The 14862-nt window shown below is 32.7% G+C and overlaps 6 protein-coding genes across 7 annotated transcripts; 3 read left to right on the top strand and 3 right to left on the bottom strand.

The window, feature by feature from the left end:
• Positions 1-459: 459 nt before the first annotated feature.
• LOC105225524 (zinc finger protein 615) lies at positions 460-2644 on the top strand. 2 transcript variants are annotated; one of them, XM_011204031.4, is made up of 2 exons: positions 460-2239; positions 2315-2644. In XM_011204031.4, the coding sequence occupies exons 1-2, from the start codon at positions 602-604 to the stop codon at positions 2345-2347; spliced, it is 1671 nt and encodes a 556-aa protein (XP_011202333.2). In that variant the 5' UTR covers positions 460-601; the 3' UTR covers positions 2348-2644. The 2 variants fall into 2 exon arrangements, with proteins under 2 accessions (XP_011202333.2, XP_049317203.1); XM_049461246.1 differs by having other exon boundaries at positions 461-2644.
• A 436-nt stretch (positions 2645-3080) lies between these two features.
• LOC105225523 (dnaJ homolog subfamily C member 25 homolog) lies at positions 3081-4660 on the bottom strand. Its single transcript, XM_011204030.4, has one exon. The coding sequence runs from the start codon at positions 4308-4310 to the stop codon at positions 3303-3305; it is 1008 nt and encodes a 335-aa protein (XP_011202332.2). The 5' UTR covers positions 4311-4660; the 3' UTR covers positions 3081-3302.
• Positions 4661-4783: 123 nt separating this feature from the next.
• On the top strand, positions 4784-6547 carry LOC105225520 (ribosome biogenesis protein NOP53). Its single transcript, XM_011204028.4, has 5 exons — positions 4784-5023; positions 5090-5263; positions 5320-5637; positions 5724-6110; positions 6175-6547. The coding sequence occupies exons 1-5, from the start codon at positions 4908-4910 to the stop codon at positions 6545-6547; spliced, it is 1368 nt and encodes a 455-aa protein (XP_011202330.1). The 5' UTR covers positions 4784-4907.
• A 36-nt stretch (positions 6548-6583) lies between these two features.
• Positions 6584-7746, bottom strand: LOC105225521 (transmembrane emp24 domain-containing protein 1). The gene has a single exon (XM_011204029.4). It carries the CDS (start codon positions 7621-7623, stop codon positions 6928-6930), a length of 696 nt encoding a protein of 231 aa, XP_011202331.1. The 5' UTR covers positions 7624-7746; the 3' UTR covers positions 6584-6927.
• A 417-nt stretch (positions 7747-8163) lies between these two features.
• On the top strand, positions 8164-8898 carry LOC105225519 (uncharacterized). The gene is made up of 2 exons (XM_011204027.4): positions 8164-8516; positions 8582-8898. The coding sequence occupies exons 1-2, from the start codon at positions 8302-8304 to the stop codon at positions 8742-8744; spliced, it is 378 nt and encodes a 125-aa protein (XP_011202329.1). The 5' UTR covers positions 8164-8301; the 3' UTR covers positions 8745-8898.
• A 270-nt stretch (positions 8899-9168) lies between these two features.
• Positions 9169-14778, bottom strand: LOC105225518 (tyrosine-protein kinase hopscotch). Its single transcript, XM_011204026.4, has 14 exons — positions 13521-14778; positions 13270-13430; positions 12894-12986; positions 12710-12823; positions 12459-12625; positions 12257-12394; positions 12070-12191; positions 11770-11982; positions 11568-11698; positions 10786-11500; positions 10553-10717; positions 10322-10488; positions 10093-10260; positions 9169-10024 (listed from the first exon to the last, which is right to left on the bottom strand). The coding sequence occupies exons 1-14, from the start codon at positions 14541-14543 to the stop codon at positions 9877-9879; spliced, it is 3525 nt and encodes a 1174-aa protein (XP_011202328.2). The 5' UTR covers positions 14544-14778; the 3' UTR covers positions 9169-9876.
• Positions 14779-14862: the final 84 nt, after the last annotated feature.

The raw sequence follows: 14862 nt of genomic DNA, 5'->3' as shown, positions 1-14862 counted from the left end.
ATGTTTTTATATCTTAAAAATATTTAAAACTTCAGTAACTCAGTTCAAGTTTTTTCATTACTTTCACTAAAATGAAAATAATGATATTTAAATATTATTCAATTTCCTTTTTCGGGCTTAAAGTCGGTTGAGTTTAGTTATTTATTTTTATGCATATCTAAATTTATTGATATAATACTGTAAAATATTTGTTTACATATTTTTAAAGACCTGACGTAGGCTGCAAGCAACTTAATAATCAGTAATACTTTCAAGATGCCATCTTCATGGAAACTGCTTTTCTTGAAACTTTCGCGAAATAAATAGTATAAGGGATATAATTATATTTTGATATAAATACACGAAATATTAATTTTTGCAAAACTGTTTCAGCTGTTTTAGCATTGCCTCACTACTTGCATGTAAAAATTGATATCAATACGGCGATCAAAATCGAAAAGAGAGAATATATTTTTTCTTGATCGTGTAACGTCCGGGTTAATGACAAATGACAGGTTTTGTCGGTCTGTCAAATTTTGATAAATTTATTGTTTTGTTTTGATAAAGGATTTACAGAAAAGGATTAACAAAATTGTATAGTAAACAACGTAAATAAATAACCATGGCAGTTGTGATCGATTTAAAGTTCGTTTGCATTATTTGCCTTCAAGACGATGGAGGTGAATTGATATCTGTCTTCTCTGGGGATAAGGAGAGTACTACTCAGTCGGAGCCAGAGTCTAGTTTATCAATTGCCGAAAAGATTTCATTATGTTCAGGACTAAATTTGTCAAATATAAGTATTAAAGTTTCAAACAAAATATGTAATCGCTGTTTGGATGATCTTTCTGTTGCTTGGCGCTTCCGGAAAAATTGTGAAACCACTAATTCGCTCTTCAGATCCATACAGCAAGAAGAAAATGGAGATGTGTCTTTGGTCAATTATGAAGTCGATTGTGACAAAATGAAACTACCTACTTCTTTGAAAATACAACGAGTCCATTCTGACATTAAATCATATATCGATACTTCTGAAGTAGATGGAGAACAATCTGACGACATTGATCCAAACGAAGTAGAAAAATCTCAAGACGACTTGGATTCCATTTCAGGTTTCGGAATAGTAGAATATATTGATGAAGATGAGCAAAAACAGTCCGATGAAAGTACGGATTATTTTAACTGTATTCGGGAAGAAAGTCTTGAAGCGAATGAGGATTTTAAAGTAATTCATAAACAATCTAATATAGAAAAAGTAAGTAACCTGGAGACTCAAACTGAAATCAATACTACAGAATATGGATTAAAATTTGAAGCTGAAATAAAAGAAGAATTCTCAGAAGATGCAGAAGATGGCGTCGAGGATGATAGTGTAGGTTTTATAAGTAAACAAACGGAAGATGACTTTTCAAACAGCGAAAATAATATAATTTCATCCTCCAATAAATCAAAAACTAATGCTGAAAAAGAATTATCATTTAAAAGGAAATTGAGTTATAAAAAAATATCCACTCCGACTGAGGCAAAGTACAATGATCCTCAAAAGTTATCGCATAAAAGCAAAGCGTTTCATGCTCCTATCAAGATTTGTGAGATCTGTGGAAATATTTACAAGTACCAACACGCATTAAGCGCTCATATGCGCAGACATAACAACGACCGGCAATTCGGTTGTGAACTTTGCGACAAGGCATTTGTTTCGAATGTAGAGCTTAGACGACATATGCGTGTGCATACGGGTCAAAAGCCATATCCTTGCTCTTTTTGTGAAAGACGTTTTTCCGACTTTGGGTCGCGAAGTAAACACGAACGGACACATACAGGTGAAAGGCCATATCGTTGCACAACCTGTAATAAGTCCTTTGCATATCCACATGTTCTGACCGTACATTTGCGAACACATACGGGAGAGAAAAAATTCCAATGTACTCGATGTGGTAGAGGCTTCACAAAGAAAGTATACCTATTAGCTCACTTAGAAAACCATACACGCTGTGAAAACATGTCATTAATTACACGAATGAATGATAACGAATCTGCCGTTAGTATGAAATCTGATTCGGATACAACGCAGCAACAAGGAATTAGTGCAATAAAAACAGTGGCCTTTGAGGAATGCATCTTTACCACAGAATTAGTAAGTGATAGTGGAAATTTAACCAACGGAGACGATGACATAAGCCGTTGTACCATGGAACTGGAAGATACGATCGACGAGGAACACTTAGAAGATGATAATAATGTCGAATACATTTTGGGAGTACGTTCATAGTCATTAGTAGCATTATACAAATTATAAAAAAATCGCTAACGTCAAGACATTTTCCGTTAATAGAACACTCAACAGCTCAAACATGTAACCAATTAGCTGCTTGGGAACACATGTATCTTCCGCATAGGTGTCGAATGGGAAGTTGATTTTCAAATATATTTCATATTGGCACACAAAGATCCTTCATACCAGACGCTCACCTGCTGGACTAGGTGGATATTTTCGTGGTATTCAATTACCTCACTTGTAGAAACCACATGCGGTGAATGATATGCTCATAAAGTTCTACCGCCAAAACTTTTCATCAATGTATTTATTAGTATTTGTATTAATAATATGGAAATAAAAAGATGTAATATTATAATAAACAATAAATTGTTAATATTTATTGAATGATTAGATCTCTTTAAAAAATATCATTTTACAACATAAAGCTACAGAATAAGTACTTTAAAATTATTTGGCACAGAAAAAAAATCATCAACACTGTTCGCAAAGCGACAGCATTTTAATGGCCTTATTAAAATTTATTTATGAATTTCCACAGGCAGAAATATATGTACATACGTACAAAAGTGCCAAATATGAATTAAAACAATTGTGTCAATAAGACTATGCTACAAACAAATAAGAACATGTGGGTATATAATAATTAAAGAAACCACAAACTTAAAGCAACTTCATAATCTTGCGATTGTGCTTACATTCCACTTATATAAACCGGTTCCCCAATAGTTCAATGAACACTGATTAATAGATTGCGGAAAATATCGTGATGATCATTATTTAAGCATCAATTTTAAAGCAATAAGAAATGTGAACTCTCAAATTTGTTTTGTTTGCAGTAAATTTTATTTTATTTTTAAAACATATTTCGATTACAAAAAGAAAGACATTTTGAAAACGGAATCAATAAAACTTGATCAACTTAAATAGATGTTGATATATTAGCCATAATTATTATAAAACTACTTTACTGTTATTTTGGAAATAAAATAAATATTTTATGCAAATTTTGAGCTTATGTTCGACATTTTGAGACGTTGGCCTTTTAATCCTCAAATGTCATTCTTCCTGGGCCATGGTTTTTCATATATCGTCGGTAAGATTTATATCGTGGGTTCTCAGCCAATTTCTTTTTCATCTCCTCTTCCTGCTCTTCATGCCATTCTTCAAACTTATCTTTTTCCCACAACTCTAACCGCAAATATTCTTCAATTTGATGATCTTCTAATCCATTAAATTGGTTCTCACCCATTTTCATATATCGCCTTATCAAATAAAGCTTTTCATCTCGTCCGTACGGCTGTTTCCTTATTGTGAATTTCCAAATCCATTTCGCATTCCAAACTAAGAAACTAAGCAATGTGTATGGGCAAATCAACAACTGAACCCACAGTATGTCATATATAGAAGGTTTGGCATAGCCGCCCCTAACATCCATTTTTTCCTCTATAACTTTGCGCACAATGCGTTCAATTTCTTCGCGTTGATCTGTCTTTGACATCCGGTTTTTACCCTTACGATTACTTATTTTTTCAATCTCTTCTTTGGCAATTTCTATTGCCTGATTTCGATATTTTGGCACAGTTGCCAAATATTTTATAGCGCTATCATAACGCTGTAGTCCCGAGTAGTACTGAATGATGGAAACTATTGTAAGAGTTGCAACAATGACGATGCGAACGTCGACTTTTGGCGCAACACGTCTTCTATAGTAGCGATAGTAGTGGGAATAGTATTCCTCTGGGTGGTCTAACATATAGTCATAATCTCTTCGTGAATCATCGTCTCGCAGTATTTCATACGCTGTGGCGACCAACTTGAATTTTATCTCTGCCTCCGCTTTGGCTTCAACACCTCGATGCATGTCAGGATGGTGTTTTCGAGCTAATAATCGATACGCTTTTCCTATTTCGGATTTGGTGGATTGACGAGTTACACCCAAGACATCATAACAATCTTCCCTGCCGCAGTAGATACCATCCAAAAGTCCTAGACATGCTGGCATCATGGCTAAGGAAATAGCCACGAAACAAATATATTGGGCAAAACGCATATTTACTTGATAATTTCTTCAAACTTGAAATATTTCAGCACTATGAATACGACCCCAATAAACACCTGTGGCCGTAAACGATGCTCTGCCACGTTCTGTTTTTCGCGTTCTATAAAAATTATGAACGACAACTTCACCTCATTCAGTATTGATGGAACGAAAATTGTAACGCGAATGTTATGTTTGACTATTTCAGACACTATACTTTAAATGAACAATGTGTGTGCTGAAATAACATCTCTTATGTTTTAATTTTACATTCTAATATAAAAGTATTATATTCTCTAAATCTAAGTATGCGGCTCAATCTCTAAATTTCTACAATTACTCAGCTCTCTTTTGTCTACATCGTTCTCCAAAGACAACAACAGAGAACGTCTAATATATACATATATCTTCGTGCATCTGTGCAACAGCTGGCGGTTTAAATTTACTCATTTTTATTCGTACTGTATTAAACAATATACTGTCATTGACTAATCTGACATTTCTTCATTTACTTTTCGAAAACACACGTGTATTTCTTTAAGGTTTTCACGGTAGAAATTAAGTTTTAAACAAATTGAGCAAATTGAGTTTAAGTAAACTTAAAGAAATATGTCTGCCATTAAGAAAAAACGTATTTCAAAGAAAACTAAATCAGCATGGCGCAAAACGGATATTAAAGATGTGGAAGAATTTTTAGAGGACCAGCGGCAAGAGGAACGTGTTGGGTAAAATATTTTTCAATGCAAAGAATAACGTATATAATTAACATTTTTTTTTAATATTGTGGGTAGATCCTTTGCAGAAAAAAAGGACGATGAATTATTTATGGTGGATGCAACACCACTGAAACACAAACCGGCCATTCTGACAGAAAAGCAAAAACGGAAGTTAAATGCTAAAAAACCATTGCGTTCCTTGGAAGCGTTAAACAACACATCTAAAGTCCAAGATCCGATTGTGAAAAGGTAAAATTATAATCTGAAAAATTTATGGAATGGTATAAAACAATCTAATATAACAGGAATCGAGTTCGCCAAAAGAAAAGTGGACGTATTATCGAAGAAGAGGTGCGGAACCCAACTAAACCTCGACATTTTCAAGCAAACAAAGATAGGGAACGATACTACGAAACTCTTGAAAAAAAGCTAAAGAAAGAGGACCAATTAACCAAAACAGCAAAAGACGTATGGGCAGAAGAAGATTTCCGAGATAAAATACCTGGTTTAAAGGATGAAAAAGGATGGATTAGCAAAGAATTAGCACTGCATGTAACAAAGAATGTTGGTAAACCAGTAATAAAAGTTCACGATAGTATACGTCATCGCACAACAAAAGCAAAGTAGGTAATACATTTTGGGTTTGATAAATTGTATGTTTTATAAGATATAGAAATCTTCTATAGTAATTTTTTTTTTTTTTTTTTAGAAAATTCGCAGCCCCTCCTCCAGGCCTAAGTTATAATCCATCATTGGATGACCACCAAGCCTTGCTTAAAGAAGTTGTAGAACGGGAAGAGAAAATCATAAAAGAGGAAAACCACTTGAAACGAGTTACTACTCAAATGTTTTCGAAAGTTACACCAGAGGAGCGTGATACACGGCGTTTGCAAGAAATGCGTTCAGGTTTAGATGATGAAAGTGAGGGAGAAGCAAACGATGCTACAGAAGATGGGGAATATAGAACTATTAATCCACCCGTTGAAAATAAAAAGAAAAGTAAACAGTCAAGGCGGAAAGAACTGCAACAAAAAGAATTACAGAAAAAACAAGCTGAAAAGAAAGCACTGAAGAAGCAAATCGCTGATTTAAACAGGTACAACTACAAATTTTACCGTCGGAAAGATTAAATGTACAATGTGTTCTGTTTATTTACATAGGATAAAGTCAATTAAAACCGAAGTCATTGCCGAAGAGGAGGCATTAAAGATTCTAAAAAAGCACCGTAAAAAAGTCGAATTAAAGAAAAAATTCGAAACTAAACGGTTAGGACGTCTTAAGTATGTGGATCCAGATATAGATGTCAATATGCCAGAAGACATTGCTGGCAATCTGCGGAATGTGAAACCAGAGTCCAGTTTGTTGGTGGATCGATTTAAAAACTTCCAAAAACGAAACATTTTGCCTGTAAGTGTTGCAACTGGCAAACAGAAGTCAAAAAAAGTAAAACGTTTTCCACGAAGTACGCACAAAGACCCTGGCGTATCGTTTCAAATGCTCCGAGAACAGCGCAAAGTTGGACAAACTTACTAACATTGTTTAAGAATAATATTACATACAAATATATAATTGAAGTAATAAAAAATTAGTTCAGTATATTCTATATAAAACCAAAGTGGCAACAATTATTTATACAGGAAAATTTTTTAACAATAAGACTCTTAATTTTACTACGACACACTAAGCCAACTGTTGGTTGAATACTTATGAATTGCTGTGTTTTTAAATCGCCTTAAAGTAAAATTTACATTCCAAGTATTACTAAGTTAGATTGAGTATTGTTCATGCATATGTTATTCCGTAAAAGTTGGAATATTTTCTTTGGTTTAAATGGCGGAATATTTTCTCGTAAGACATACTCCCATATTATTTTATTTCATTCGTTTTATATACCCGATATGTTTGGATGTGAATCACATTCCCAATTTTTTCCAGAAAGTGCTCATTCGCGTATTTGTATCAAATATACTTCGAACCATGAATACTTGTAAAAGTCCCACCGAAATCATAGCACATATTTGAAAGAGTGACCATTTATTTACTTTAGAGTAATTAGCCTCCGCCAGATTACGATCTCGTGCCTCTGTTGATCGTAACATATTTAATATTTGATGAGCTTTTGCTATTTGCATGTGAACGCGTCCAACATATTCTAAGATTTCATGAACTTGAATATCATATAATTCCTCCGGTGTTTTAGAAGTAGAAGCATTATCCCAGTCGTTATCAAAAGCTGACTGTCCTTCTTGCTCAATGATGAGTTCAAAGAACACAGTTTTTCGATTATAAGAACTGAAAGCGTTATCAAAACAAAAGCGATAATCTCCATCTTTATTTGCTTCATGACGATGTATGTTTTCCGGTTTTTTGTAATCGCTTACTATTACTAAACCTATGGGATCCAGAAGTGAAAAGCTTATATCTAAGTCACCATGCCCACCATCAATCACTTGATATTCTATATCGATAGTTTCCCCATTTCGTACGGGATGGTAAAAGCATTCTCTTCTGCCAGCTTCTATATATACTGTCATTTCCTTTTCATATCCATTTACGAATCTAAAAATTGTCATAATACCAAGGAACATCCAGAAATTTATATCCTCCATCTCTCGATAAATTAAAATTATATTATAACACAACAAAACCAAGCGTTAAAGAAAAATTAACATTTCACTCGCTACATAAAAAACTTAAGAATTCTATTTTAATAAAGAATTTTCAAATGAGTAGATGAACATATGTTTCTGACTACAGAGTTGCAAGAATTTCAGTATTTTTTATATATTTATGGAATTTCTTACTGTACAGTTTATAACAATTAATTAAAAACCGAAAACCATATTAAATGTTAAAATTTCAATATACTAGATATTATTTAATGTAATATAAGGGAAAAAAGAAATAGAATATGTATAATGTAAATTCACATTGTGAAAAGTTTCTAGTAATGGATAGAAATGACTCAAGATTACAACCTTCAAGTTCGAAAATATATATTAATTAAATTTTACTATACATTTACGATGTATATTTATTGAGTTTTTTTTTTTTTTTAATTTTTATATCTCGCAATCGCTACAGGGGTGCATAATTCGATTAAATTGTACATTTTACATCTGAGGGATTTTTTATCGATAAATTTAAGCACATATGTTTAATCCGAAATTTAATTTCGGCAACATTGTATTTCTAAATGAGAACTAATTTGTTTACTAACATTTTAAATTTCTTAATAATATAAGCTCAACTCTTCAATTATTGTATACAGTACTCGTTTGATACAAATGACAGCCGCAGATATTAGTCCCCCAGAAAGTTACAACTCGAATGGGGAAGAGTACGAAATACCAGGACCAGAAGAACTGGAGAACTTCTACATGATGATAGAAAAGGGAACAATTCCGGAACTACAATGGCAATTTCCTGGACGGCAACAAATTAACACAGAAACTATAGCTCCCAAAGTTGAACCCACAGCATCAGCAAATACTGAAGAAGAGTAAGTGTACTGTTATCACTCGAATTCAATAATGTTAATGTTACTACATTGAAATTTTCCTTTAGGCCAGCAGCTAAAACTGACTTTGACTTTAGCGACGATGTTACCCAACCACAAATGAGAGTGAGAAATCAAAATTCTACTCCAAAGTCTACGAAAAAGAAAATTGCAAACTTCGCCGGCGTTATGGAAGTGCTTAAAAAGAAAAACGCAGAAGGATCATCCTAATAAAATGAATACCTCACAAATATATAGTTTAAATTACTAATTACCCATCATTTTATAGTGTAAAAAATAAAAGATTTTTAATTTTCATTATATTTTAATTTAACTATAATGTTCTAAAAAAAAGCTAATAAAACTGACTATTGATAAACAGAAATCATACGTTTTTTATCGCATTTCAAAAGAGGGCATGATTTTTTCCAAATCAGATGCTTCTTAATAAAAGTACAAATAAAAAAACACGACTGTATAGCAATTAATCAACTCAACGGGTAATTATAACTAAAAATTTTATTACCCCAGACCCAGAGTTCACCCATTCAAAAATGTTACCGGTCTATTCTTATTTATGTTCGATTTTTTAAATATTTCTTGATTTATTATTTATACAAATATATTTGTATACCTAAATGATTTATACGAATAATATATTCCAATTATTTTTAATTTTATTCGAAGTAAAATTCACAAAAGCTTAGATATGGCGTTCTTATAATATATTTATAATATGTTACAGTTTTCTGGTAAAAATGTTTGGTAAATGTAATCGAATTAATCTAAAGAAAACTCGGCCAAAACATTGCAAATATATTTTTATAATACATTAAAAAATGCAAAGCTCAATAAAATAAATATAAATACATACATATATATAATAATACATATATGTATATACATAGTTAGCTTAGATAGCACAGTAGAATTTATAAAAAAAAATATTACTAAAAGGGAACAAAAAGATATGCTATGTACAATGCGGCTTTGCCATGTACAAAATTTTCTTATTATTTATTTAGGATTTGGGTCGTGAGATTTCACAGGTCAAATTTATGTGTAGAAAAGTCTGCAAGCAAATAATAGTCGGAAATTTTATATGGCAGCTCTCTTATATTAACATATTACTAAATGTTCGTAAGTTCCATATAAATCCTTGGGAAGGATAACTATTTATAAACTAAATAAAGATGTTCAACTATATTCGATTGAGAACGTATGCGTCGGAAAGATACCTCTTGTGTGAATATTTTAAAAGTAAACTTCACCTTACAATAACGTTTAATTACAACTCAATTTCACTGAATAGCATCTATTGGGAATTGATATATTCAGATAAATTATCCAAAAATCGCGAATTTCATATGGTTTCACCATCTTCTTCCACAATTAACTGTATAATGTCAAGTATTTTGGCAAAATTTGGTCGGCTTTTTGGTTCCCTTTTCCAACACGGTAGCATTAATTTGTCGTAAATAATTTGAGAACATAACTCTGGTTTTTGGAGTCTATAATAAAAGATTAATAGTAATATGTTCATCCAGTAAAATATGTAAGTTTTGGTGTATATATGTACCTTTCTCCCTTCTGAAGCCGTTCTAGAAACTCTATTTGGCTCAGCTCCCGATTGCCAGCGAGATTTGGAATATCTCCTCGAGAAAAAGTCTCAAACATAGTCACGCCAAAAGACCATACATCAGAGTATACGGAATACTTATCTTCCGCTATCGATTCTGGTGAATACCTGTGAGAGATATTAAATATATATATTGCGTTTTTAATTTTTTCTAATGTTATATGTATACCATTTTATGGGTATATCCCTTTGGTTTTGTACAAAATAATAGCCCTCGGAATTTGCTAATTGCGCCAAACCGAAATCAGATATTTTCACTCTGTCCTTTTCGATCAATATGTTCCGTGTTGCTAAATCTCTATGGATAATTTTCTTTTCCGCCAAATAATTCATACCCTGCAATAGTAGTGAGATAATTATGAAGAAGTAATAATATTATAATGATTATTCAATAACAAACCTTAGCAATATCATGGGCGAAATGAAGAAGCCTTTTGTTAGTTAAATTCGGCCGCTGAGATCTGAGGTAAACGTTAAAGGAACCACCGGAAACAAATTCCATTATAATGCAGATAGGTTTTTCGATTGAATATTTAATTTTTACAATATTTTCGTGCTCAAGACCCTGTAAATGTAATTATATATGTCTACATCAATGTTATACTTCAAAAGAGGTGTTGTAGTTTTATATACCCGCATTATTTCACTTTCGCGCAGAAAATCTTTTATATTCGTCGCCATCTCGGGTTTCAATGTTTTAACCGCCACTTTCTCCGGTGCTTTATTGGGTTTTTTGTAATATATTATGCCTGAATACACAATACCATAATGACCGTCACCTATTCGTTTATCAACAATTACTCTTCCCTCCGAAAACGGTATTACAAAAGTAGTGTCATCGAATGGGCTATTAAAAGACATATCAAAATGTGAAAATCGTTGGTTTTGTGCGGGTGATGGTCCTGGACAGGAGTCTAATGAAATATCATCTCCGCTATTTTCATTATTTTCAGAACAAGTGTCGCTATCATAATATGATTTATCGATGTTAACTGACTCGTAATTCACCGTTCTCCTTTCTTTGAAACCATTAATGATTGCAAAGATTTTTATGTAATTAAAACGTTTGTGTGCATCCGACTGCCAACCATCGAGCATTATGCAATATATCGAATCGTCCAGATTTTCAGTTGGTTTTGGCAATATGCCCCCATCTCTCTTTGAACGATTCATTTGTAGTTTTTCGGCAATCTTCTTTGGGTTTCCCGTACAATTCAGTTCTTCCAAAGGAGATTTTCCATAAGAAAATATTTCCCATAGAGTCGTTGCGAAAGCCCATGCGTCTACGTACATATCACCATTGACGTCTTTGAGATTATTATAATATTCCTGTGGTATCCACGGCAAGCTAAATAATAAAAATTATGTAATTTAAGGATAAACGTACATGTGTATATAAAGGGAAACTAACTTACTCTTCGTTTGAATAACTACGACGAAGTCCGGGGTCACCAATTTTTGTCTCAATGGTATGAGATCTAGGATCAAATTTTGTTACGTACATGTTGGAACATCGTATTGAGCCGTGATAAATTCCTTTCTCACTCTGTATGTGAAATAAAGAAATAATATTTGTAGACATTGTTTGGACAAATATTGAATATTCATTTGTTTTACCAGGTAAACTATTCCTCTGACCAAATCAAACACAATGGATATCAGCATTTGGAAAGAGATTTTATCTTTATGTTTGCGCAGGAACTTATCTAAATTTCCATAAGGTGCATATTCCATTACCATAGTATAAGGAGTGGTCAAAGTCAAACCATAGAGTTTCAGAAATTGTGCCGAAAAAATTTGACTGCAAATACTAGTTAAACATGTGATATCCTGTAAATGAAGCATTAAATTAACGTTATTTATTTTTTGATACACATATAAAAATGTATCTATTGTTTTATTGAAGAAGTTTGTTACCTTAAGATTGATTTCTGGAAAAAACACCTTGAGCATAACATTAACGTCTTTACAACTTCCTTCCTGGACCCAGTCCCCTTGCATTATCATCATTTTAGCGTCATCACAAACATACTGCGTATCTTTATTAAATGTATTAACATTATTTTACTCATGACGTTTTTGAATAATTGACCCCTTAACTTACTTTTATACCATCGGAGGTCATGCTTCCGATCAAGTATTTGTACTCGTCTTCTTCGAAGTTCAGCTTCACTTAATTCAGTGTCAGTCTTCTTTGGATGTAGATTTTTTGGCAAACAAATTAAAAGAAGTGGTGCATAATCTAAATAATCGAATATCACATAGTTTTAAGAAATAATCAAAATGCAAATAGGTTTGAGTATTACCATATTCTGATGGCGGAATCCAAGGCATTTGTGGGGATATTGAATTCTTCAAATCTTTTAGAGTTTCAAATTCCTTCAGGCCATCACTTCCGTGTAACAACCATTTTTTGTTTTGTAGTGTAATTTTAGTAGTTATTATGTTCTCGCCTAACCTACCTTTTGCTGACCTGAAAGCAAAAAGTAATGTCATGTTACTACACATTTCAATTATCATTTCATAACATATTCGTTAAGCTACGCTATTTACTTACGTTTGGGTATTTATATCGATGTAATACACGTCGTATTCTCTCTCACATTGCCTTATAAGGCAGGTTGAGCCTTTTTTTGATTTCTCTCTCAATTTAGCAAAGGAAAATGCTCCACTGTGATATTCGAATACAATTATTTACATTATTCTTGGCAAATAAATGTATATGTGAACAAATAACATACCCTATTGGCCCATGGCATTTTAAGTCGATCAATTCATTTAATGATGGTGTTGTATAATCGCTACACAAATCCTTTAACCATTTAGAGGTTAGCCTTAAGAGGGAGGTATTAAAAATAACATTATATTACCGAAATAATTTTTTTTTTTTTTTTTTTTTTTTTTTATAAATTATTTGTACAATACTTAATATTCTACAAATAAATATCTAGCAGCACTGGCAGCAGAGGCCTTCGGCTGTCTGTTATGCTATATATGTACATGTGAAAGGATAGATTAGTACTTAGGAAGTAGGGTTAGTGAGTTAATAAATTATAAAACTAACAAATGTATATATTTTGGAAAAATTTACGACCTCTCATTATCGAATAAACGTACCTCAAGTATCCTCCTATGTATGTAATAAATGATTCTAACTCGACTTTTGATTTAAATCTCATGCAATAACTTTGTGGTAGCCCCGTTATCTCCAAACACGCGCACACATTATCCTCGATATATATCGCAAAAATATCCTCAATCTTTGCCAATAGCGTCCACTGAACATGATAAAGATAAGGAATGGATTTAATAATTTAAAAAATATTTTTCTTATTACAGAAATGTGAAATAATATTCTATATACTTACTTTTTCTTTTTTCAGCGAAATTTTCAGACCTGGCTCTGGGTTATCATGGGTGTCTAGTTTAACATATACTCTTGTTTTGTTATCCCCATTGCCATCATTACAAATTGCAGGTGAATGTACGGAAATCAAATCAACATTTGGGATATAATCTACTGTGACAAAATAAACTTCCATTAAATAATTTGGTGCCAGCTTACAAACATCGGCGATATAGTAAAATTTAAATTCTGTGAACAAAATGTCTTTTTCTCGTACATCCTTGAATTTTGCACATATTTTGGATTTTACAAAATATCTGTGCTCTCTTAAAAGCGTTTGGGGTAGGTATTCTTTATATTTATTTTCTATATTCCCAATTATTTCACGGTTATAGCCTTCCTTCCTTTCGGCTTCAGAACTTTTTGCTTGTAAATCGATACACATGTGCATGACAGCAAAACCCATAACATTATCTTTTTTTTCTGGATTCCTTATTTCCGGAATTTTTTCGTTTAATATATCGTAACGAATCTGCCAGTACAAATATTCATACGCTTGTTTATCCAGGTTTTTTAATTGTGTATCCATATTTGGGACTTTAATTCTCATGCGAAAACAGTATCGGACCCCAGGTTTCAAGACTTTACCCGGGGCAACCCATTCATTTTCAGAGTCCATAACACGTAGCCCAAATAATAATCGAGTCGGGGGTAAAATGTTTAGATGTCGACATACACTTAAACATATATCCTCACATTTTAAGGAATTTCCGAAATCAGTATCTGTGTTATCTTTGTAGTTAAATACTTTATTTGACATTTGTGGAGCGGGGGTTGTTGTTGGCGTAGAGGAGATGGATGGGTCAGCATGATTACTGCTACCTATACTCCCATTACTATGAATCGAGCTACGGCCGCCCATTGAAAATGAGGCACTACTGGTATCAAGTAATGTGATGGTGGTATTAGTCGTCCCAGATGTGTTGGAAGCTTGATTCATAATCCACTGAGAGATCTCAAACTTTTCTCCCAATAATCGGATCATTTAACAGCATTTAGTGCATACGCAGCTATCCGAAATGTAATGTACTTGATTTAAAATTCTCTTATTATTGGCATTTCTCTATTCTTAAATTTCAAAATACTTTTTTTACTAACAGAATTCAAGCCACAATTAAAAACTACAACTAAGATTGAATGTAAATCGATGCAACTTTTTTGTCTTTTCTGAATTCTTGCGTTTTATCAATTTACGCCATTTTGAAAAAAAACACAACCAGTGTTCAAATATTTGAGATTCAGTTGTGCTGCAATGATTTCAAATAGGAGTAGATGAGAAAAGTGTAGCATATCTTTATAATATA

The sequence above is a fragment of the Bactrocera dorsalis genome, unplaced genomic scaffold (genome assembly GCF_023373825.1).
Source record: "Bactrocera dorsalis isolate Fly_Bdor unplaced genomic scaffold, ASM2337382v1 BdCtg015, whole genome shotgun sequence".
Classification (NCBI taxonomy): Eukaryota; Metazoa; Arthropoda; class Insecta; order Diptera; family Tephritidae; genus Bactrocera; species Bactrocera dorsalis.
This window is presented reverse-complemented; position numbering and strand designations above follow the sequence as displayed.

Excerpts from the sequence above, each read along its gene's own strand:
- LOC105225524 (XM_011204031.4), top strand. The coding sequence starts at position 602 with ATGGCAGTTGTGATCGATTTAAAGTTCGTTTGCATTATTTGCCTTCAA. Across the intron at positions 2,240-2,314 it reads ATGTCGAATACATTTTGGGA|AACACTCAACAGCTCAAACA; the intron begins GTACGTTCATAG and ends TTCCGTTAATAG.
- LOC105225523 (XM_011204030.4), bottom strand. The coding sequence starts at position 4,310 with ATGCGTTTTGCCCAATATATTTGTTTCGTGGCTATTTCCTTAGCCATG.
- LOC105225520 (XM_011204028.4), top strand. The coding sequence starts at position 4,908 with ATGTCTGCCATTAAGAAAAAACGTATTTCAAAGAAAACTAAATCAGCA. Across the intron at positions 5,264-5,319 it reads CAAGATCCGATTGTGAAAAG|GAATCGAGTTCGCCAAAAGA; the intron begins GTAAAATTATAA and ends CTAATATAACAG. Across the intron at positions 5,638-5,723 it reads CATCGCACAACAAAAGCAAA|AAAATTCGCAGCCCCTCCTC; the intron begins GTAGGTAATACA and ends TTTTTTTTTTAG.
- LOC105225521 (XM_011204029.4), bottom strand. The coding sequence starts at position 7,623 with ATGGAGGATATAAATTTCTGGATGTTCCTTGGTATTATGACAATTTTT.
- LOC105225519 (XM_011204027.4), top strand. The coding sequence starts at position 8,302 with ATGACAGCCGCAGATATTAGTCCCCCAGAAAGTTACAACTCGAATGGG. Across the intron at positions 8,517-8,581 it reads TCAGCAAATACTGAAGAAGA|GCCAGCAGCTAAAACTGACT; the intron begins GTAAGTGTACTG and ends ATTTTCCTTTAG.
- LOC105225518 (XM_011204026.4), bottom strand. The coding sequence starts at position 14,543 with ATGATCCGATTATTGGGAGAAAAGTTTGAGATCTCTCAGTGGATTATG. Across the intron at positions 13,431-13,520 it reads TTTCGCTGAAAAAAGAAAAA|TGGACGCTATTGGCAAAGAT; the intron begins GTAAGTATATAG and ends TATCATGTTCAG. Across the intron at positions 10,718-10,785 it reads GCGAAAGTGAAATAATGCGG|GGTCTTGAGCACGAAAATAT; the intron begins GTATATAAAACT and ends TTACATTTACAG.